The 25,882-nt window shown below is 35.3% G+C and overlaps 1 protein-coding gene across 1 annotated transcript in view; it reads right to left on the reverse strand.

Moving 5' to 3' along the window:
- RIT2 (Ras like without CAAX 2) overlaps window positions 1–25,882 on the reverse strand; it is a 372,189-nt gene that overhangs the window by 287,432 nt on the left and 58,875 nt on the right. The window contains exon 2 of the mRNA XM_060613718.3: window positions 11,657–11,713. Within this exon, the coding sequence (XP_060469701.1) occupies window positions 11,657–11,713 (57 nt within the window). The remainder of the gene's footprint in view (window positions 1–11,656; window positions 11,714–25,882) is intronic.

Consider the following 25,882-nt stretch of genomic DNA (forward strand, 5'->3'; position numbering starts at 1 on the left):
TATGATCTGTGTCCTCCACTGAATTGTAATCTCCATGAGGGCAGAAACTTTGTTTTGCCCATGGCTGTAGCCCAGCTCCCAAAAGAGTACCCAGTACACATTAGGTGCTTCTTAATTATTTATTAAGAATGAATGGACATAAGTGAGAATATGAAGCAACAACACAACCTGAAAGAAATGGAATTACTCCCAACCTACAGAACTTAACAGAAAAGATTATGTTAACTTATATAAACAATGTGTGTCTCATTCGGAAAGGGGACTAGTTTATCATATATACTGTGAAAACAGCAAGTATTACTTTAATTATTTCCAGGAATGACCTAAATATAGTCTACTCTGGAGGCAAGAAGGAGGTGCTGTAGCCTACAGCACAAAACCAGTGCAGTCTTGGTGGATGTGTTCCCTTGTTCTTAGCCTGACATCATTAAACTTCCCATTCTATTAATTCCCTTTAGACTGATGCAATGCCTAACAGGCAACTTTTATATTTCCATGTAAGATAGCCGTCATGGAGATGATACGCTGCTCATATCCGGTTTTTTGATAGAAACTTTACATGGCAAATTGAATCAGGGATTTGTAATTATGATTTGTTCTCCTTTATGTAGTTTGGCCACAGGAAAAATGTTCATAATCATAAATGCTTTGAGTAATTCCAGTTGCAGTGACAGTAACATCATCGTAAGTTAATAAGTTGTCATTCTGGTTACTTTGCCCTCTTTCCTGGATCGGTTCTCTGGGCCTTCAAAAAAAGAACACAAAATCTAGGTGGTCTTTTCCTGACAGCTTTCCTTATTACCATTTTTATCTTATAATTCAATTGATTCCTACTGAGGAAATTATAATATTCATTTTGTCTTGAGCAGAGTGTGAAGCAGTCATATCTATATTATCTCACAGAACAATTATGAGAAATAGTGTCATCACCTCATTTTTATAGATGAGGAAAGGTCAGCAAAGTATGCTAATTTATTCAAGGTTGAAAGGTCAGTAAGTACTTTAAGCATTCATTTATTCAATTTATTGATCCGCTGCTATGAACCAGACACTGATCTAGATTCTTGGGAGACTTCTGTGACCAAAACAGTTGATGTTCTAGCTAAGGAATACAAATGTAACTATAAGGTAAATTAAAAGATAACATATACTGTGAGAAAAACAGAAGACAGTGAGTGTAATCAGGGAGTTCTGGTGGTGCTTAGTATAAGCCTGATTGGGAAGAGGTTTCTGAATCCAAAGGAAAGACTTGAAGAAGGTAATGATGTTAGCGCTGTGAGCACCTGGGGAAAGAATGTTCCCAGAAAGGGAAAATCAAGTGCAAAGAGGCCAAGAAGAGAAATTATCTGGCATGTTCCAGAAGCAGCAAGGGGATTCATGTGGCTGAAATCAAATGAATGAGGAAGAATGGCAAGAAATAAAGTCAGAGGAACAAGGTGTATCATTTCTGAGGACTTTATAGGCCTTTGTCAATATGTTTTCCTAAGAGTGGGAAAGTTAATAAATTGTCATTCTGGTTACTTTGCCCTCTTTCCCGGATTGGTTCTCTGGGCCTTCAAAAAAGAACACAAAATCTAGGTGGGCTTTTACTGACAGTTTTCCTTATTACCATTTTTATCTTACAATTCAATTGATTCCCACTGAGGAAATTATAATATACGTTTTGTCTTGAGCAGAGTGTGAAGCAGTCATGTCTATATTAGGAAACTACTGGAGGGTTTTGAACAGAGTGACATGATCCAGGTTACTTTTTTTTAAAGATCATTTTCTCTGCTGTGGTGAAAATAGACTGGAGAGCAATGCAAAAGTAGAACCAGAGAGATCTCTTAGAAACTGGAGTAATAATCTAGCCTGGAGATTCTCCTGGTGCATATCAAGATAGGATCAGTAGCAGTAGTAATAAATAAGCAGATTTGGGGTACATTTTGAGGTTAAAGCCCACAGGATTTCCTGAGGGCATGTTATATGGACAAAGAGAAGATTCAAGGAAGATCAAAAATTTTAGGCATGAGCATCCTGAAGGATGGGATTGTAATAGAGATGAGAAAGGCTATAGACAGGAAAGTTCTTTTTGTGGAAAAAGCCAGAAGCAAATTTTGGACAGGGTAATTTGGGATATCTATTAGGCATCCAAGTGGCAGAGTTGAGTAGGAAGCTAGGTATATAAGTCTGGAATCCAGGAAAGAAATAGGAGGGGGAGATACATATTTTTGAGTTGTAGCATGTAAGTAACACCCAAGGCCATGACACTAAAGGAAACCAGCAAGGAAGGATACATAGATAGAGACGATAACAGAACCAAATACTGAGACTTAGGGTAACTCCAATATCCAGGAGAAGAGAAAGAGCCAGAACCAGTCCAGGAGTCAGAGAAGCTGACACAATAGTTACCAAAGCTGTGTGGTATCCTGGATGTTAAGGGAAAAAAAAAGCGGATGAAATCTGAGAGTGGTAGACCATATCAAATCCTGCTGGTAGATCAAAATGGATAGAATGAAAATCAACCATTGGATTAGCCACTACAGAGACAAAGTGACCTTGATAAAAGCACTTTTAGTGGAGTGATAGGATTAAAATCTGGCTAGAATTGATTGAAGAAAGTAAAAGAAGGGGAAGGGGAATTAGAACCTATGTTACAAACAGCTCTTTGAGGGACTTTACAGCAAAGAAAGACAGTGGGAAAATGAGGCAGACACTGGTAAAGAAAAATCCATCAAGAATTTAACGTTTTAAAAAATATTTAGGATGCCAGAAATAGCACATGTTTTTTAATATGGTGGGAAATTCTCCATAACAGAGAAAATTTGAGCAGGATGCTTCAGCAGAAGAGGAGGATGGGACCTACTGACTGGAAAGTGTGGTACTGGCTTATAAAGGAGCCTGGGTAGTTCACCTAAGTAATAACTAAGTACTAAAATTAGTAGGAGCACCAAGTATAGGTAAAGAGAGGTGGATAGCTTTGGAAGATTCTTCTGGATGAGATGCTTTGGAAATTTATTCTTCTGATTGCTTTCATTTTTCTCCATAAAGAAATAAGCAAGACCATCGAGTGAGTGTGAAGTTGGGGAAGTTGCTGGTGCTAGAGTGAGAGAGTGAGTAGACAATGACCTGCATGTGTTTGCCAGGCTCAACTCCAAGCCCATTTGAGAGAATACATTTAAAGTGAGACCAGGGAGCACGGTCATGTTCAGCTAACCCAATGCAGTTTCAGAACAGCAAAGCTTTGGGTTTAGCCTAGGTGGCACTTAGCTTACTACATCGTACATGAAAGGGCAAAGTGATCTGAAATTATATGATTATGGAACATAATTTAGGTAAAAAGGAAAAAAAGGACACCAAAGTCAGTCACACATTCTCTAATTCAACAAGTATTCTGAGCATTCTCTGTAAACCATGCATTGTGCTAGGTGCTATGTGAGATACGGTGAACACAGCAGACATGGTCCCTACCGTCATTAAGCCTGCATCCCACATGGAGAAGCAGACAAAAAAATAACACAGTTTTTGATGTGGAATTTGATAAATGTTATTAAGGAGAAAAGCCATATGTTGATGTTGAGAATAAATCTGTATGTTACAAGTGCACATGGCTGTGTGTGGTTTATGTGTTGAGCAGTTAATTCAGGTGCAGTGGTAAAAGAAGACTTGTCTCAGGAGGTGGTACACAAACTGACACCTTCAAGGTGAAAAGGAACCTGTAAGGTGAAGAGCAAAGGGAAGGTGTTCACGGTCGACAATGGCATATTGGCAAAAGCCAAAAGGCAAGGAAGAGCTTGCTTATAATATTTAAGGAACTGAGGAAATACTGGTGTGGCTGGAGCATAGCAAACAAGAGGGTATTACAGGATGAGTGGAAAGATCAGGGGCCAGTGTGTAGGCAGAATTCAATTTCTGATCTGATTCCGTACTAATTTCCTTTCTATTTTAACATGTTTGGCTTTCCAGAGTCACTCAATAATGTAATTCTTCAATTTCAGTTTATAAGCCTTGATTTCCTTCAAGAATTCTACTCTGGCACTTATTCTACCTGGTAATAATACACCTCGTTCTCCAAACCTCATGTTATCCCTTCAGTGCTGCTCTGTAGACCATAGCTTTGTGGTTGGCTCACTAGAATAATTGGATACATTAATCTATGCTAATGTATAAATGACTCCTAATGATTCTGGGCATTACCTCTCCCCTGAGCATTTACATTTTAACACAGGTTTTCTAGTGACACAAAGAAGTGACTCTATTAGTGCACATTTTAGACATTGAACAGGCCATTTCAGTGTGATTCAAACACACTATTTCTTTAAAATCCTTAGCTTAAGAACTTTGTATTTCACCAGAGATACTGAAAAATGTATACTTAATGTGGTGTATCTCTCCTACACTGGTATAATCACACTGATATATTTCATGCTCACACATTGCAGTGCAATCACGATCATTAGACATGATGCTATCCACAGATGACCTGTGTATATTTTTGATGTACTTTGCCACCTATGCAGAGCCCCTGTTTTTTCAAACTTCCCAAATCATTCAGGGAGACTTAAATCTCTATATGACATTTTATTCTTTTCTTGTAGAGTGTGTTACAGTCCTTACCGATTGTTCAGAAAGAATATAAATCTTTCAGATGAGTGTGTTATGCAGTATTCATAGCCAGTAAGTGAAACTGGAGGTCTAAAACACTAAAAGAGGAAAAGCATTCACAGCTGAGTCAATGACAAAAGTATGTGTTCCTTGAAGATAGGATATGTAAGAACAGCTGGAAACCTGTTGGTCATATAAATTTCTGGGCACTATGAAAATTGAATAACTATATGGACAGGTAGACTAATATAGTGATAACTGATTCCTGGCTTGTTAAAGCTATTTTCCTTCTGCAGGAAAAGCAGCACAAAGAAACAATTGGATAGGTCTTTAAGGCCAGTTTCCTGTAACCAGATTATGTGCTGTACATTTTTTAATGACCTCAAGTCATCCTAATGCGACGTGGAAAAAAGGACAGTTGGACTCCAAATAAAGAGATATGATCAACTCTTACAGATAATGAAATAAAGTCAGGCAGGGAGGGGCGCCTGGATGGCTCAGTAAGTTAAGCGTCCGACTTCGGCTCAGGTCATGATCTAGCAGTTTGTGAGTTCAAGCCCTGTGTTGGGCTCTGTGCTGACAGCTCAGAGCCTGGAGACTGCTTCAGATTCTGTGTTTCCCTCTCTCTCTGCCCCTCCCCTGCTCATGCTCTGTCTCTCTCTGTCTCAAAAATAGACAAAATATTAAAAAAAAATCAGGCAGGGAAGCTCAGTGAAGAATGTTCCACTGTGCACTCCTACTATTTTGTGCACCATTCATTCCTGTGCCTTGTACAATGCCTGAATCATGGTAGCTACCCAAGAAATATTTGTTAATAAATTAATATTGAATGGAGAAGAAGAAGCAGAAGAAAAGAAAGAGTAAAAAGAGAAAGGAGAAGAAATAATAATTGACATTAGCATAGTCCTTTTAATTTTTAAAGAAATTTTCTTTTGGCAACCATTTTAGGTCAAGAAATAGCTATCAACATACATAGGAAATTTGTACTAAAGACCCTAACACACCTCTGATTAATTATTAGTCTAATTGTTCCCTAGGACTCTAAAGTTAACTGTAGCAAAGTGTAAAATTAATACTTTTCTAGAAATGTATTTGTTCATCCATTTTTCATTCAGTAAATACTTATTGAGGATCTACTATATGTCTGGCACTCTACCAAGGCCTTGGCAAACACTAGTGAATAGTATATCGCAGTTCCTAACCTTATTGCTCTTTAATTAAACAGATAACTAATTTTAAAAGTTATTTAAGGGGCGCCTGGGTGGCTCAGTTGGTTAAACGTCCGACTTTGGCTCAGGTCATGATCTCATGGTTGGTGGGTTTGAGCCCTGCATCAGGCTCTGTGCTGAAAGCTCAGAGCCCAGAACCTGCTTCAGATTCTGTGTCTCCCTCTCACTCTGCCCCACCCCAACTCATGCTCTGTTTCTCTCTGTCTCAAAAATAAATAAACATAAAATTTTTTAAGTTGTTTAATTAAAGGGGCACCTGGGTGGCTCAGTTGGTTAAGTATCTGACTCTTGATTTCAGCTCAAATCAGGTTCTCACAGTTCATGAAATCAAGCCCCACAATGGGCTCTATGCTGAGAGCACACAGCCTGCTTGGGATTCTCTCTCTCCCTCTCTCTCTGCCGCTCCTGCTCTTTTTCTCTGAAAATAAATAAATAAACATTAAAATTTTTAAATTTTATTTAATTATATATTGATAAATGATATTAACATAATATTCAAGGTTCTGAATGAATGTATGAAAGTAGGACATATTTTATTTTGGGTAATCAAAGGGGGCTCTCTTGAGGCTGCAATAGTTAAGCTGAAACTTGACCAATGTATGAGTTGCCCAGGCAAAGATGGAAAGTGGAGAGGTAAAGAGCATTCAGGGTTAAAATATATGCATAAATGTTCTAAGGCAAAAAGGGGCTTGGAAGTTGGCTAATTTAAAAAGTGGTAGATGTTTTTGAAGCCCAAAAGGGGGTAGAGTGTGACAAGTGTGTAAGCAACAGTAGCAAACCATGAGAGTCTTTATGCTTAAATTTTTATTTTTCATCCTAATCACGATTGACAATATTAGGGATTGTTAAGAAGAGCAAATTTATGTTTTAAAGATATTTGTGGATTCTGTGTAAAAAGCAACTGGATGAGTTAGTCTAAATTGGAAATGGAAGTAGCTTAGAATAAGAAGGCAGCAGAGGTTATGGAAAGATGGGGATAGGTTCCAGATAGTTTCAGGAGGTAGCAACAACAGACTTTGGTGAATGATTAATATAGGACAAGTTGAGACAGGTATCAAGGATTCCTGTTGGGCTTTGGCGTGAGATCCGGGTGGATAAAGGGGCTTACCATGATGAATAATCCTGAAGGAAGTCTACTAAGCATCATCAGTTATTAGTTAAAGTTGGGGCATGTTTAGTTTTATCTGCCTTGGAGCTATCTAAATGTACAAAGTTAAGTGGTCTGTCAATAATATTTATTTTCATCTCAGGTAAGAGTACAAGACTTCAGATATTTAAACCTTTAGTCAATCCTATAAGACCTTTGAAGACCTGATCCCTGACAAATCTTTACCTCCCTCCTGCCACTCTGCACATTATGTTATTTATTTCATCTTCAGGACTTCTGGTTCCAGAAATGCCCCATCTCAGTCACATGCTGTATTTTTTTGTTTTGGTGGCAGTATTGTTTGTTCTTCTGGGAATGTCTATTCTTCCTTCCTCTTCACTTGCCTAATTCCTATGCACCCTTCAAAACTCAGCACAGAAAACATTTGCTCTACACGTATTCTGTACCCCTTCTAGTTGGGTGAGATGTTCCTATATCGCCCTTCTTCTGCACCTTGTGTTTTTCTCTTTCATAAACTCATTGATGATCTTGTTTGCTGATTTATCTTCTCCACCTAATTGGGAGTGTTTTGAAAGCACAGATTGTGTTTTTATCTCTATGTATAGAGTGTGTAACATCATACCTGACACCTAATATGTACTAAATAGATATATGAGTTTTACATATATTTACAGGGGCACCTGGGTGGCTCCTGTAAACAGGCTTGCAGAGAAAGGAGGCTAAAACAATAGTCTTTGAGGACAAGGAGAGATAATTATGAATATGACTTGATCAAAGTTATGACATTCCATAATGAAGAGTGAACACAAATCCTTCATGGTTCAGAGTTTTCCATCCAATATTAAATGTTATATTGAGAGCAATCTTTTTGATACTACATCTTTTTCCATCTGCATAATTTGCCAAGCAAAGTTACCTATTTTTCTATGCTTACGTTTGCCTTCATTTGATTATGAATAAAAGCATGAACAGAAACAATTCTCAACATATAAAGACATTAACAAACAGTAATTTGGACTAAATATACAGTCCACAAATGAGAACCTGATATTTACATTGTTGGATTGGAGGAAAGTAACACCATATCATATTTCAGAAAAAAACAACAACTTGATATCTAATGGATAATAAATTAAAATTACATGCAATAACATTTTTAATTTTGAGCAAGTTACAATAAAATTTAAAGGACATAGCAAAACAAACTGTTCTAGGTCATTCTCTCAAATATCTCAAGCCTTTGAGAAATCCAGACTGCTCTGAGAAGTCTCCTCAAAGGGTTTGAATTCTAGAATGTATAGCAGGAATGTCTTGGTTTTTAAAACACATCAGAAACTGTGATCCTAATCACAGTGAATACAACTTTAAAAGGGGGTCACTGAACTTTCTCTCCATTCTTTCAAAATTCTTCAGCACTTTGCTTCTTTCTTATAGTAATAACTGACTTCATAGATGGCTTAAATATCTGTGTATTTGTCTTAATTTCTATTGTTGAGTTGAAAAGTCCTTGAGGGCTTGAACTGTGCTATATTAAACTTTTATTTCTAGAGGACCAGCAGATTGCTTGGCAAAGAGTAGGCATTTAAATTTTTTGCTAATTTAATTGTAAGCAATGGTTATGTCTAATGACTTATTGCTAATTAAAAATAGCATGTGTATTTATTACAAAGGGTTGAACATCAAGGCTTTGGTCAAAATATTTCTTCTTATTATTCCATAATTACTTTACTATGGGAAACTCAAACTGTACTTAATGCCTAATGCTTAGAGATACTCATTTTAAAGATTAAATTAAAGCTTCAATTTATCCACATTTGGCACCTAATTAAATTAAATTAAATTAAGAAACTTAATTTAATTTTTGAGAGGTCTTCTTACGAAAGAATAGAATCAATACCTTTCAATATCCCTTTCATAGTATCTTCAGTGGATTTGCAGATGCTAGACCCACTGGTTACTGACATTGAAAATGTTCAGTTAATAAGGAAAGCAATTACTCCTTCGGCTAGATCATTGGTACCAGATAGTAGCCTTCATTCTTGTCAGTAATAAAGGAAACCTAAACTTTCAGAATTGATGTAGATTTGAGAGAAAAATAATTTTAAGATAAATATAAGGGAGAGAATAAAATTATGCAAATCCTTCAAACGTTTCAGAGAAAGATTCTCCAAAAACCTCAGTCAGTAGGATGACAAACAGATCTGCACAGAATGGAAAAGGTATTCATTCCATTCCAATTTTATGGAATTGGAATTTTATGGAATTCCATAAAATTCCAATTTTATGGAATATGGAATTTTTGGAATTCCATTCCAAAATGTATTCATTCCATTCCAATTTTATGTATTCATTTCCTACATAAATTGTGAAATAAGTATCCTTGATAGGCATATTCTTCTCTAATTTGTATGATTTTCAAAATGCACTAATACAAATTTCCTCTTGAGGGGTTATTAAGTCAGCCAGCCTGAGTTATAGTTATGTAGCTTGAGCAGATGAAAGGTGAATTATTGGCACCTTTACCTTCTTGAAACAGGATACCAATGGAAAATTATTAACCAATATTTTCATTAGAGAAGACAGGAAATGAAATGATAGGAAAATTGAATTGATAGTAATAAAATGCTCTGTGTCTCCACTTTCAAAATTCTTCCTCTAAAGCTATTTTATTTATAGCCAGATAAAGGTATGATTTTAGATGTCTGTTAATACATAATGTCCAGTTATCTTAATTTCAAATGATGGATGTACTTCATAGAAATCTAAAGAAATCATCATCATCTTCTCATTTCTTCCCCTTGAAGGACCATTTATAATTTATTCACACATATTGCCCTAATCAAGCCATTAGATGAAAGGCTGGTGAGCAAAGGTAGCTTTTGCAAATACCAATGCATATAAAGCTTAAACAATGATGAAAAGTAATGAACAACAGAGTGAATTTGTGATTTAATAAATGATATACTGTACTGTTGGATTTTCCAACAAGATAAAAGATTCAGAGCTTTTGCCTAGAGATTTCTCCTCTTCTGTAATTCATAGTGTGTTAGGCAAAGTCACCAGCATTCCAGAATCAAGATGTTTGGAAAATGGATTTAGAGGATTGCTTCTAAAACTTTACAAAGTGATTACTGTCTCTTCAGAAACAAAACTCAACTCCTTGAAGAAGTATTTTCTGATTAATGATGTATAAATTTCCTGCACTGAAATCTTACTAATCAGTTCAACTGATGAAGTCTTGCTGAATTGTAGAACATTTAAAAACAAGTACATTTTATTCATTTCAGTAGTAGTATTTAGGCAAATGTCCTATATCCTATCACATATAGGATAACATTTTAAAAAAAAATTTTTTTAACGTTTATTTATTTTTGAGACAGAGAGAGACAGAGCATGAACAGGGGAGGGGCAGAGAGAGAGGGAGACACAGAATCTGAAACAGGCTCCAGGCTCTGAGCTGTCAGCACAGAGCCCGACACGGGGCTCGAACTCACGGACTGTGAGATCATGACCTGAGCTGAAGTCGGACGCTTAACCGACCAAGCCACCCAGGCGCCCCAGGATAACATTTTTTTAAACACAGTAGGACCTTGAATTGAAATTGCCTGATGAGCAAAATAGGAATTAGAGGATCATACCCATTGGAAGTGAGGATAGGTGATAATCAGACAAAGGGAAGAAAGAGGATAAGTGATGAGATGTGTAGTCTAGGCAACCTGGCAACCATGAGGGGTCCAGAACTATGTGTTTTCCTCTCCCATGAATTAACACTTTGATGTGTTTTCAGTGCTAGTGTATTAGTGCCATTAGCACTATGGCAGACTCTGGGAATTTTCAACTGATCCTTTAGAGTAAGCTCTTTGCAGGAGTAAAGCAGTTTTAAAGACATCTTTTCTGCTCTGATTGAGGGAGAAAACTTGTTCCCAATTACAATCTTCTTACACTTAGTATGATTAAAAAAAATGAAAAATGGACAGGAAAAATGAAACATGGCTGGATTTTTGGCTCTAACAATATTTTGATTCTTTGGGTCTCAGTTTCCCCACCTACAAGATGAGAATGGTGAATAAAATTATATCTATACCTAAAGTATTTTCCAAATGAACAATTAACATGGTTAAGTAATTGTGCAATACAAGATCTAGACACTGATAAAGTAGGCAAATGACCACATAAGCATACAGTAACATCACTTATCTTATCCAAAGCAGAGCTTTTCAAATGCAGGTAGATATCTGTTAGTGGATTCTGAAATCAACTTAATGTACTCCAGCCATCATTTATCAGGATAAAGACAGAGAACAAACTGAGGGTTGCTTGAAGGGAGGCAGGTGGGGGGAAGGACTACATGAGTGATGGGCATTAAGAAGGGCATTTGTTTGAATGAGTGCTGTATGTAAGTGCATATTGTATGTAAGTGATGAATCACTGAGTTCCACTCCAGAAACCAATACTACACTGTATGTTAACTAACCTGAATTTAAATAAATTAATTAAAAAGAAAAAAAAACAGAATAGAATGGAAAATACAAGAGTACATATCAAGAAGTAAGGACAAATATCGTTTCTCAAAGTCTGTATTGTGGGACCTTAAGTATTCTGTATTTATGTGTATGTGTACTGGGTCAAAGTGTAAAACATATTTCTTATTGTCTATAGACATCAACAATATTTGTCAGGCACTTATATAGTGTCTCTCTATTTGGGGTAAAGGAGAAAAGAGGCTTATACTCACCAATAGTGGGGTCATGATAATCAGGAAACTGATGACTAATAAACTGCATTGTCATTGCTGAAAAAAAATAAATGCAATTTAATAAAAACTCACCAGCTCATCAATAAATTATTCACCAATGTAGTTCATCAGTCTTTTTTTATTTAATAAAATTTTATCTTCCAAAAATATCAGTCTTTTAATGAGATCTAGTCAGTGACTTATTTCTCTGAGTGACCGAGTGAGTGACTAGTTTAATCATGCAACATGAACCACCAAATGATAGGGAAAGTTCTAGAGGAGAAAAAATGTGTCTAAAGGGAAAATAATGCCAGAAACTTCTCTCTGGAATAAATATGTCTAAATTGTAAGTGTATTTTAATGAAAAATTGCCTTGTGGTAAAAACAAGAAGGATATTGACATAATGAGAATATAAAGTAGCTGTAAGGGCCTTTTTGGCTTGCTGTGGTGTAACAGTTGGTATTAGTTGGGAAGCTCTTTTCGTTGCAGGTCTGGTGTGTGCTCTGGGACTTATCTTCCTCATTGTTAAAATAAGGAGATAATCTCTGAAGTCTCTATTAGTTATAAAGGTACATGATTGTATGAATTTTTATCCTTAGCCAGATTTTTAATTAAAATTATTTGTCACTTTTATTTTGCCTAATCCATGCTATTTAGGTCCTTTTATTAATTTTCATTACTTTCTGGGGTATTTCCTCCAAATTCTCCACATTCTTTTCAAATCAATAATTTTATAAAATATTTATAATCTTTCTATTATAGCTTCTTCATGTAAATTTTCATTATTAGTAGACAAATGCAATGCTGAAGTAAAGCAACAAACTTGGAAAAAGAATTAGTATATAGTTATCTTCCTTTTCTCTTCTGTGTTCTCTCTTAGTCTGTGTTTGTGTGTGCATGTGTGTGTGTGTGTGTGTGTGCATGTGTGTGTGTGTGTGTTTGCACGTGTGACAAAGACTCTCTCCTTGATCAAACTTCAGTTAGCCTCCCCTGAGTCTTCCTCTCAAGGAAACCCTGACCTAGGTTCCTGTCCCTGCTAGACCAGCATAGCTCAGTGATAGCAAGAAAGCTGCTAAATCATGTTGGTGAGAATGTCCCACCCTTGATACCGAATCCCCCTGGCCTGCCTTCAGCAAGAATCCTTTTAGGTCTATTTGGCAAAAATTCCCCTATTTCTGATATCTCCTGTTAATAATTTTCCACCTATGCTTGTCCCCACTCCTTGCCTATAAATTCTCATTTTCCCTTGTATTTACAATTGAGTCCAGTTTTTTAATGAGTTCTCTTTTCCCCTTCTGCAATAGTTCCTGAATAAAATCTATTTTTACCATTTTACTGTCCAGCTCTGGTTTCCTTTAACAATGTATTCATGCTTCAGCAAATGTTTGGAACAGGAAAGACAGTTAAATTCAACAAACTTGTATAAGACATTAGTCTAAACTCAGTTTGAAATGCAAAGAAACAGAACCTGACCCAGTGAAAAAGAATTTCTGTTTACACTTTAATAGTGTTTACTTCCTGTCTTCGAATTGACAAAGGAAGTCTCCATATGAAAATATTACTCAATTTGACAGTTTAGGGCAAATTTTTGAAATGCAAATGAACATTTCTTACAGATAGCTTTAGGACTTAGGATATTTCAAGTAAACAAACTGAAAGCAACATGTTTATTAAGTAGATATCAGGGGGAATTTGGAAAACATTTTCATGACTTTTAAAAAGAGCAGTCTCCTCTATCTATTACCACCTGTTGGTTTATTCCCAGCTAGAGCACAAAGGTCAGAGGCCTGGCCTCCCAGTGAACACTTGGCTTGGCTAGTCAATCAACTAAATTTCAAAGATAGTTCAGACTTGTTAAAGTTAGAACTAAAATGAGGAGATTCTCACTCCACTCTACTCAAAGCAGAGATATACAACTCTATACAATGTGACAAGAGCATCATCCATCTTATGATAATTATTTAGACTAAAATCTTGAAAAATGCCTTTGGATATATTCCCTTTCATATCCTCCATCTAGTCTCCATGAATTTTTATTTTATTTCCAAAATATCTGTCCAGTATGTCTTCTTTCTGATATTACTCTAGTTCAAAATCTTACATCTTAAATCCCTATCGCCATAGACTTAAAATTGACTCTCGTAGCTATTTTATTTATCTTCCATTAAACCTTCCCCAAAGACACCGGAGTCATTTTTTAAAAATAATCCTGCTACTCATATGTCAGCAATTGCTAAGATAAAAACCATGCTAGCATATGTGGTCCTTCATGTGCCCATCATACCTCTTTAGGCTTGACTTCCAGTACTGCCCAAACAGCTTCTCCATGTTCTCAGACTTATGGAAGAAAGGATTTTCCACCTATGAGGATGCCTTTGTCCTATGGCATAGCATGGCCTTCACCTTCTCCCTCATTTTTATATCATACTAACAAAGATTCTATTTGACTAAACCTTCATCAGGCTCCTCTGAACCCTCCTCTAAACCAGGCTGTGACCTTCAGGCTTCCATGCTCATCTCTGCTTTGCTAAATTTTAGCAAGAATCCTACTAAGTCATTTTAGAGGGAATTCTCCACACTTGATATCTGGTCACCCTTGGTAACTGATCAAATTCCTCATCCTCCATGGTTACTTTGGCCTACCTTCAGCAAGAATCCTATTAAGTTTATTTAACCAGAATCCTCCTTACCCTCTTAGTGATTTTCTATCCACTGACCCCCAACTCACTCCTTGGCTATACATTCCCACTTGTCCTTCCTGTATTCAGAATTGAGCCCAGTTCTGTACTGAGGGAAGCCTTTTTCCCCTATTGTAATAGTTCCTGAATGAAATCCATCTTTACCACTTTACTGTCCAGCTCTGCTTTTCTTTGACAATGTTAATATCTCCACTCAAATGTCATACCACTCAATCAACACATTTAAACTCTTCATTGACCAGGTACCAATACATGATAGCCATGGAAGTTCCTAAGAAGCATTAGAAAGCACTGTGTATACTTAGGGGCTAAGTTAATTTCTATACACCTAGGAAAGAATTTTGAAGGTGAAGTTTGGAACAACTGATAGATATATTAGATACTAGACTTGAGATTCACAAAGCCAGTGTCAGAAATAAATGAATCAGTCAAAGATTTACCTTTTACACTTATTTATAAGAATACCTAGCATATATTTAGATGATGGAGTTTGTGCTTTAATGGAAACCTGCTGCTTATTGTATAATTGAAAAAGCCCTTCAATTCTCAAATCCTCTGACCTACCACTGAGACAGAACCAAAGAAGAGAGAGCCAGCTGAGCTTTGTTCCAGAACTTCAAAAGATAATTTTAGAAAGATTGATTTGTAAAAGTTTCTTTTGTGTTTTACAAAGTGGATGCCTGATGGGATATCTAAGAGCCATTTCCCTTTGTGGAGATAATATGTAAAACAAACAATTTTTGAAAAATCTCTCCTAAATACATGTCAGATTCAATGTTGAAATAAGTAATCTGCTAAATATCTATCAATTGTCCTGGGACCTAAATTTTATTTATTTTATGATACACAGGTTTACATCCTCAAAATCAGGGGATTCTATTTTCTTTTGCCATACAGTCATTCTGTCAGAAACTCAAAAATAGCCCCTCCTTTTTCTTTCGAGATTTATTGTATTGCCTTTATAATATCTTAATACATTGTTTTTCAAGTATCTAATGAAAATGAAGGTCTATGTCTTCTTCCCAAAGTATACATTCCTATAAACATATGTATACAATATTAAGAGATATGTGGGGACCATTAGGTCCTAAGTAAAAACACTTGTCCTAGCAAATACCCACATAGGTCAGAAATCAGTCTTTTGCTTAAAAAGAAGCCATCCATAAGAACTATGATTTAACTTTCCTCTATTTATTCCGTGGATATTTATCTGTTCAAGTTTTCTAACTCTACTGGGGACAGTTTTAGGAAACTGTATTATCCTAAGAACTTACCCATCTAGGTTTTCAGTCTTTTCAGAGAAATATGCCTTGTGATGTTTTAAATTTTGATTGTATCATTAGCTATTTCCTTCTCATAATTTTTTGTTTGCTTAAATTAGTTACTAGTTTGTCTATTTTGTGGATTTTTTCAAAGACTTTTAATTTTTATTTCATAATGATTACTATTATTAATAATATTATCCACTGACTTTCTTTTATTTCCTTTACTGCTTTTTCTTTATTATTTTCCTGGTTGTACTTCTCTGGTTTACTTTTTTGTTAACTTAGTTCATTTATTTTTATCATTTTAATTTTTGTTGGTAATTTTTTTGTAGATATGAATTATCCATTATCTCAGTTTTCTATCTATCAATAGTTTGATATTATTTTTCAGAAATTTAAGATTTATGTTTGTATTTTTCCTTTCACCTAGGAGTCAATAAATAGAAAGCTCTTTTCAGTAAAAGCTGGGAGAGATTTTTTGCTTATTTTATTTTTAATTTTAATTTTATTGCCTTATGATCAGAGAGTGTTATTTCTAATAACTCTATGTAACTTGCTGATGTTTTTGGCATCTTAATATATAATTAATGTGTTCAGTAAAATAAAGTATATTGATAAGAAAGTAGTATTTGATATATGCATCAGTAAGGTTTACTTTATTATTTTTAACTGTTTTATAACCTTATATTTTGTCTACTGATCTGTCTCGTGTTGATAACAGTGTATATTTCACACATTATACATAACTATTGTTTTATTTAGTGTATAAATATTGTGACTGTAATATTTTCATTGTGGTTTATGGCTTTTATTATTAAAAAGTATCTTTCCTCATCTCATTTGGTAATTTTTGTCTTTTTCATCTGATATCAAGATTGTAATCACTGCTTTATTTTTATTTTTATTTGCTTAGTCTTTCTTTGCCAATTATTTTCCTTTTATCATTTTAAATTATTGTATGTTAGGCAGGTCTATTGTATACTACATAGGGTTGGATATTGTTTAATAGCCAATTTGAAAATTGTTTTCTTTTAATAGGTAAGTTTATTTTATTCACACTTACCTATTCTTATTTTTCCTCCATGTCTTTTCATGGCTTGATAGCTCATTTCATTTCAGCACAAAGTACTATTCCATTGTCTGGATATACCACAGTTTACTTATTTACTCACCTCCTGAAGAACATCTTGGTTGCTTCTAAATTTTGTCAATTATGAAAAAAAGCTATAAATATCTGTTTGTAGGTTTTTATGTGGCTATAAGTTCTCAACTCCTTTGGGTAGATACCAAGGAGTATGATTGCTGGCTATGTTTATATCAGATATGTTTAGTTTTGTAAGAAACTGCTAAAGTGTCTTCCAAAGTGCCTGTACCAGTTTGCATTCCCACCGAAAATGAATATAAGTTAATTTATTTGAAATTTAGCTCCCCATCTTTGCCAGCATTTGGTATTGTCAGTATTCTTGATTTCAGCCATTCTATTAGGTATATAGTGGTGTTTCATTTCCATTCATATTTCTCTGGTGACATATCATGTGACACATCTTTTTATATGTTTATTTGCCATATATGTTTTTTCTTCAGCAAGTATCTGGCAAGGTCTTTGGCCATTTTTAAATCATGTTGTTTGTTTTCTTGTCGTTGAGTTTTATGAGTTCTTTGTATATTTTGGACAACAGTTTTTTATCAGCAGTGTCTTTTGGAAATAGTTTCTCCTAGTCTGTGACTTATCTTCTAATTCTCTTGATATTGTCTTTGGCAGAGCAGAAGTTTTTAATTTTAATAAAGTCCAGCTTATTATTTTTTTCATTGATTATGTAAAGATGTTGTAAAGACATCACCATACCCAAGGTCCTCTACATTTTCTCTTATGTTATCTTCTAGAAGTTTATCTAGAAGTTATCTTCCAGGTTTGCATTTTACATTTAGACCTATGACTCATTCTGAGTTAATTTTTTTGACCTGTTATAAGGTCTATGTCAAGAATCTTTTCTCCCCCCCCCCCCATGGGATTGTCCAGTTTTTTCCCCCACACCATTTGTTAAAGACACTATCTTTCCTCCATTATATTGTCTTTACTCCTTTGTCAAAGATCAGTTGGCTATATTTATGGGGCTATGAGCCTGAGGTGTAGGTCAGGAAAGAAAGGAAATGGATTTTGGTGAACACATAGGAGTCTCTGGCATACAGGGGAAAAGACTGTCAGAAAGAAATGTGAAAATGTCAAATGAAGAAAAATAAAATGTCACTTTCCCCTCCCCAAAAGAATAATCATTCCCTGAAAAACTAAGGTCTTATGTTACTGTTTTTCTTACTAATATCCATGAGGGATAGTTCAATATTTTTCTAAATAAAGCATCTTTTAATTTTTGCTGAACACTTCAAGGAATTATTACAAAAAACATACTTGTTTAAATTTTTGTAAGTTGAAGTAATCTACATAGTGGAAGTCTACATAATTTGATAATGTAGATTTAAAAAAATTAATTCTCTAGCTGGGAGTATATCTGAAATGATGGGTAAAGTGTTACTTTGTTGTTTGTTGTTTTTTTGTTTTTTTCAGGTGAACTCTGTGACCATCATGAAAAATCTGGACAGGAAATAGTGGTGGGAGGTTTGTCATGCTCATACACATAAACACTTCTCCTTAAGTCAGTCTGACTATCACTGGCTTAGGAATACAAAGAAAGAACAGAGTACATACAGGTAGAGAAGACATTTAAAGATCAAAAAGTTGAGTCATCCACTGTAATCTTTAAAAAAGTAATTAGGGATAGAAATAAAGAATATTTGGTGGACTCATACTCTTTTTCATATCTAAAATTATTACAGTTAGTGGATGACCTTTATTAGCAAACAAGATACTTCCCCTTCCCCTCCATTGAAATGGACATTTACTTAATACTAAGTTACAGATCAGGAAGTACCTGATGGATTTTGTATCAAAGAACCTTTTCCATTACTAGTGGCCATCAATTAACATACGTTATGTAAATGTAGCGCTTGCCTGAACTTTATAAAACATTCATTTAATACATATGATAAATAATAGGCAATTGCATCTTCGATGTTCATACAAAGTAGTGGTGAGAGATTAAATACAATCTTTTTTTTTTAAAAAAAACAAACCCATTTTGATTGGACTCCTCTTTTGCATGCATATGTTCTTTATTTAAATTTCCATTTTATTATTCAGATATTACAATAATTTATTATTTCACTTTAAAGTTAAATTTAAATCAACGATTTCTTGTTTTGCATAATTCAGTATTAAGCCATCAAATTTACCTACACAAAAAATCTGACAATATTATATATCACCTTGCTTGGAATGTCAATGGTATTTACCCTGAGGCAGAGACTATCAGTTATGAAAAAGAAAATGTATAGAAAGAAAGGAAAAATTTTCTACAATTTTTTTAATAGATTAAAATACTGCATAAAATTACACTACTTTATTATTACTCTCCTCAGCTCCCCCACCCCCAAAGGAGTTTGAAACACTTTGGAGAATGATACAATCTAATTACACAGAGATAGAAGTTGACAAGTCATTGCTTTCCCTTTGGGACGTTAAGCCCTGTCAGTGAAGTAGGAAAGATGATGGGAATCTGGTCACTAAGATGTACTTCCACTTCTCTTTTGTTTTTTTGTGGTGTCTTAATAAAATTACTTAATCTCTCTATGTCATTTTTCTTAGCAAAATGAGGGGAAGAGAAAAGACAACTAAAAAATGCATCCGGATCAAGCATTTTGCAATCCCTCTTTGTTCATCCTGCCTTCCCCACCATCATCTGTTCTTCCTCCATTTAGGATCTCGTTCTGTTGTCTCTATTCTAGTTCTTTCTTTTATTTAGTCATTCTGTTCCAGCCATACTGACTTCTTGGGAGTTTTTCAAACCATTCCAGCTGTGCTCCTTTCCAGGGAAGCCTTTGTTGGTGCTATTTACTTTGCTTGAATGCTCTATACCTAGATAAATGCTTTGCTTGCCTGTATCAGATTATGATTCACATGTGACCTCCTTTGAAAGGTGTTCTCACACCAGTGAATTTAAATCAAAATCCATTCCTCCTCACTAGAACTCCCTATGCTCCCTTCTTGATATTCATTCATTCATTCTATTAAAACTATTAGGTTCAAGACACTGCTTTATATAATGTGTCATACCCTACTTTGGGTGCTTTGGGCACAGCACTGAAGAAAATGGACCCCTGCCCTTTAGGGTCTTAGATTCTAGAAAGGGGGGAATTGGAAAGGGAGACAAAAATAAAAATGCCACACACTTGCATATATATCAATGGTATGTTAGATGGTGACAAATACTACTATGGAGAAAAGTAAAATTATTATAGGATCATTATTAAAATATAAATATATATTACATTAAGATGGACTTCTGTGGGAAAAAATTAATGGATATACAATTTCCAAGAAGAAGAGGAACAAGGTCACATTTTTCACTATTCCAGAACTTGTTCATTTAGTTTTTAAAAGGAAAATATGTCTTTTATGACTCAATTGATATATTTATAAGAAATATATCATTATTTAAAACATCATTATTGGGGTGCCTGGGTGGCTCAGTCGGTTGAGCGACCGACTTCGGCTCAGGTCATGATCTCACAGTCCGTGAGTTCGAGCCCCGCATTGGGCTCTGTGCTGACAGCTCGGAGCCTGGAGCCTGCTTTGGATTCTGGGTCTCCCTCTCTCTCTGCCCCTCCTCCACTCATGCTCTGTCTCTCTCTGTCTCAGAAATAAAGATAAAAAAAAAATTAAAAAAAAAAAAAAAAAAAAAAAAAAAAAAAAACATCATTATTTAAAATAAGCTGAGAATTGTATCCTTTAAAACAATTTAAATTTATGATGAAATTTTTAAATATCAATCTAAAAATGTACAAGTTGGGAGGCACCTGGGTGGCTCAGTTGGTTGAGCATCCAACTCCTAATTTCAGCTTAGGTCATGATCCCAGAGTTGTGGGATCAAGCCCCACATTGGGACTTAAGATTCCCTCTTTCTCCTTCTGTCCTTCTTCCTTGCTTGTCCTCTCTATCTCTCTTTAAAAAATATAAGTAAATTAGTTAAATACATAAAAGTGTACAAGTTGGGTACCTAATCTTTCAAAATCCTTTTAAGGAATAATTTAACAAAAATGTTTTAAAATCTATGCATTAACTTGACCAGGGTCACAGATCTATCACAGAATCAAGTTGGTTGGGCCATAGTACTCACTCCAAAGTCAGTCACTTTCCATTATGCTAATTGCTCCTTATTAATTCCCCTCTCTTAACTGAAAACCTGTGCTTTCTCATGAGTGGCTCATTTGCTGAATAAAAGCATGGATGTGTGAGAAATATTTATATTTTTGAATGAATAAATAAGTGAATAAGTCTAAGATTATCTCGTAACTTATACTAAAACTCAGGTAAAAATGGTTGATAGTTCTCTTATTTTTACACCAGCGTTCACAGTTACAAACATTTTCTAAAATGCATTGAGTATAGGGGTCAGAAACAGCCTCGTGAAAAGACATAGCATGGGGGTATTTCCCAAGGTGGGTAGGCCACCCTCCTGATTACCTTGAGAGAGATAAGGTGGCTCTCAACCTGTAATGCTCCCAAACAGGAATAATGGGATCTTTTTAAAGTCAAGGTGATAGGGAAGTATTAACAATAGCAGTATAAGAGGGTTTTTATCAAAGACATTCAAAGATTCCTCCTTACTTCTTTGCAGCTTTTAATAATGAAGAGTTTAAAATGGTTTATTTATTTATTTATTTATTATGAGAAAGAGAGAGTGAGAGTTCGAGCAGGGGAGGGGCAGAGAAAGAGGAAGAGAGAGAGAATCCTGAGCAACCTCCGCATTGTCAGTTCAGTGCAGAGACTGAACCCACAAACTGTGAGGTCATGACGTGAATCAAAACCAAGAGTCAGAGGCTTAACCGACTGAGCCACCAAGGCGCCCTGTAACTTAATAATTTTTCACTTAGTTATAAAACATTTATTGCAGGTCTGGTATATTTCCCTGTTCCCATACATCCGTGGATAAAGGATAAGGATTGTTGAGAGGGAAGGGCTTGAGATCTGAAGGGTAAGGGGTAGATTCGAAAATGGCACCATTTGGTTGGGGGAATGGTACCTCATCAGAGAGATGGATGGGAGAGGCAGCCCTTGTAGTTCTCCACTTCCCAGAGGGTTTTCCCTTCCATGGAGAGCTTCCCTTCACTTCTCTTTCTCTTCCTCTCCCCCATAAACTCTCTGCCAACTGAGAGAAATGGTGCTTTTCAGGACATTAAAAATTCTATTTATCTTCACTGACTGATTTTCAAGGATGATTGATGCCACACAAAAAGAAGTGATGGATATTAAAACTCAATATTTCCAGTCATTCCTTTTTGCTCTTTGCTGACAGTTTATTCTGTACTCAATGAAACAAAGAAGAAAAATAGATATTTTCACCAATCATTTTCCAAGTATTTTATCATTTAGGATAAACCTCATCTCTTTAGGTAAATGAAATACTATTAATGCTTTACACACATGTACTAACATAGGTAAATATCTTTCTCCTTACTTAACTCTATTCTTAGAATATAATGGAGACAATTATTGAAGTCTGATTCATGTGAATGGATGACAGTAACCAGAAAGAGTCTTAAAGTGCTCAGATTTTAGGACATATTTGATTTGTCATGGAATTACAATAGACATTAATATCTAGTCTATATCAGAATTTATATATTCATTATTTGCTACAATAAGATTTTACTCTGTCTTGACACCCTGATCTTGCAGTCAAAGCATTTGCTGGCATTTCATCATGTTAGTAACTGATAGACATCATATATCTTGGGGCTGAAGGTTTTTCTTTCATAGCTTTTGGAATAAGATTCCCAAAGCATAAAATACCTGTGACTTACGTTACTGTAATGGTTTCATATTTGCTAAGAATTTTTCTTTAGTAGGTGAATCTCCATCTTACTTCTAGGAATTTTGTGATACTCTTTATAGACTAGGTCATAGACTAGTAATGAAGTTTAGGACATGCTACCCCCGAATATGGTATGTTGGCATATTGAATATTTTAAAGTGAAGGAATTTGAGCAGCAGTAGGTGTAGGAATGATTCTCAGTCTCCCTTGAAGCAGGTCATAAGACCCTCATGTGAGGGCTGCCCTCCTATACCTGGAGGAAAAGAGCATCCTTATCTCTGAAGAAGGAGGGACGCTGAGAGAATCAGAACAAACAGGACTTGGTAAGTGCTCCCCATTTACCCATATACCAAAAGGGTATACCCTTTTGTCGTATCACATTTTTATGGCTTTTCACTTTTCCTTAAACCTATAAAAATAATTAGGCTTGGCCACTTCTTCAGGTCTTCCTTTCCTTATGAAGACTCCAGTGTCTTGTAAAACTTAAGTAAATTTGTATGCTTTCTCTTGTGAATCTCTTGTCAAGTCCAGCTTACAGGGTTCTAGCTTGAGAAGGGTAGAAGAAGAGATTTTTCCTCCCCTGCACTAGCCAGCTGCCGACCTTACCAGAAGGACACTGGAGTGAATGAATTATTTTCTCCTGCCCCATTATATCTCCCTTCTTCTTAACTGAAATTTCCCGTTTAATGTCTTAAATAAACCTGGATTACCTGACTCTCTTCTTAAAACATCATTAGCTTCTATCAGTTTTTATAGTCCTTCCTGATAGAGTAGATGCTTCAGCCAGGGAGAAAAGCTCTGGAAAGGGAAGAAGGGTGACACCTTGAATAAAAGGCACAATTTTTCTGTGGCCTTACCCAGATCATCTATGCTTACATTAATAACGCTAATAATAATAAACTTTATAACATTATACTTTTTTACATATAATGCCATATACTTTTAAGGGCATTTTTTGGTTTATACATTATCTAAACTATATGCTTCTTTTTATAGCATATATGAAATGACAAATCTAAAAGCAAAGGCTAATAGACTGGGTATGAGAAGCAAGATTTAGGGTAATCCTGGCAGAATGGAATAATGGGAAAAGCCAGAAATATGAATGCAAAAGTCTTACATTTTAGTTAGAATAATCAATTTTACAGTTACAGAAGCATAGAATGAGTTCAACCTGGTATGATACCTGTTTCAAATGAAAAATGACATGGAGGTTAGGATTAGGTCTCAATAATTATGACTCAAGATAAAATTTAAAGGAGATGCACTATTTAGGGCAGATTGTCACAATCTCATTATTAAATCTCAACATATTGCTGTTTGGTTCTTTATACTGGATTTGTTACGGTGACATGTACAAATCCACGAGCTGGATTTAGCACTCATCCAGCCTCCATGACAAACATGCTTCTACCCCAACATGACTCTGACATGAGGTCTGCCTACAACTGGGCTTCTTCAGCTGGCTTTCAAACACCTGATGGGTCAGGGCCTTGGCCACCTGGAGACTGAAAGCACAGTACTGGTGGACAACTCAGGTGCTTGATCCATCAACATTTATAGAATCTAATCTTGCTTATTCTGTCTAGGGCAATGGTTCCCAATGTGCAGTCAAATAACTCCGAGGGATCTGAGAGATCTTTTCACAAGGGTTAATGAAGTTCTATGAGGCAGATAGGTGATTCCAACTGTCTTTTAAGCTAGATATCTTGGAGATCTTAAAATATGTAAAATAATGTCATTATTCTCAAACATTTTTGTTGTTTTGAAAAATATAGATTTAAAAAATGTTATTTGTTGAAATATATTTTTATATTTTGTTGCAATATATTTTTAAATTAATACTTATTATAACTTTTTAATGCACTTATTCAATTTTATATATTTGTTACTTTTAATTTATAATATGGTACACAGCAATAGAAATAACCCATATAATCAAAAGTTTTTTTGGGTCCTCAATATTGTCAAGTGACTGAAATGATTTTAAGACCAAAATGCTTTAGTACCACTGATCTAGAGCAAAACCTCAGCCCTGATTAAACAAAGGTAGGTGAAAAGATCTATGATTATTCACACATCAAGTAATAACATTTTGAAAGCCTAAAATTAAAGATAAAACAATAGGGAAGCCCACTTGGTCAAGATACCTAACTATAACTTCAGATCTCTGTGTTTTTCTTCTTCCTCATTTCCTTTTGTTTTCTACCTTTCCTCCTCTACATCTCTATGTCATATATTCATGACCATTGTGCTGACATATGTTCCTTTTTCATTTTCATTTTTCCCTTTTCCCCTCACTATGTGTCTCTTTTTACACACAACCGTTTCTCCCTGTTCCTCTCTTTCTTTCTTCCCAGAAGTTGCTGCCCAGTACTTCCCAGAAGTAGACTTTACCAGTATCACAAATGCACATAATATCAAATTATGGAATTAAAAATAAATGCTTTAGTTGGAGGAACCCAGGTGGCTGTTGGTTAAGCTTCCAACTCTTTATTTCGGGCTCAGGTCACAATCTCACAGTTCGTGGGCTTGAGACCCACCTTGGGTTCTGTGCTGACAGCATGCAGCCTGCTTGGGATTTTCTCTCTTTCTTTCTCTCTAAATAAATAAATAAACTTTAAAAAATAAAAATAAATGCTTTGTTTAATAAATAAAATTTTCATGTATTTCTAACAGATCTTCCTCTACTCATCCCTCGGGATAGGTAAAATTTAAATTTTGGTGACATTTCTGAAAACAAAACAAAATAAAACAAAACAAAACACCACAACTAAATTTCTAGTTTATACTTCAATGTAATGTTTGAATTTTTCCATAGACACATCTTTAATATTCTTAGAAACAACATAAAGAGAAAATAAACATTTAAAATAAATATTTTATTTATGAAGTGGGAAATGAAGACTAAGTGAAATGGGAAGAAAAAAGGAAGAAATTGCTATGACAAAGTCTGAAGCCAGGAGCTTATTACATATCAAGATTTGTTTTTAAACTCTTATTCTGGAACGATTTCTCCCAGAGAGAAGGGACACGCATGGGAGAGACTCTGCAGTGGGGTATGGCTAGAATATTTGAGGCAACTTAAAGACAGATGTTAAATTCGGAGTTTGTTTTCACTTTGTTTTGAAATTAACATTCTGTTGTTCCTTTTCTTTACTAAAATGATGTTACACACAAGACGTCGGGGTGCTCTACCGGTTAGACCCACCCTGGGGTGGAAGATGGCTGGTTACAGATCATGGCAGCCTTAGGAACTTGAGAGCAAACCTGGAAGCATAAGACACAAGTGAAGCAACTGGTGGAGGTTGACCCAGGGAAATTTAAGTCAC

This window comes from Panthera onca, chromosome D3 (assembly GCF_046562875.1).
Source record: "Panthera onca isolate mPanOnc1 chromosome D3, mPanOnc1 haplotype 2, whole genome shotgun sequence".
NCBI classification, from domain to species: Eukaryota; Metazoa; Chordata; class Mammalia; order Carnivora; family Felidae; genus Panthera; species Panthera onca.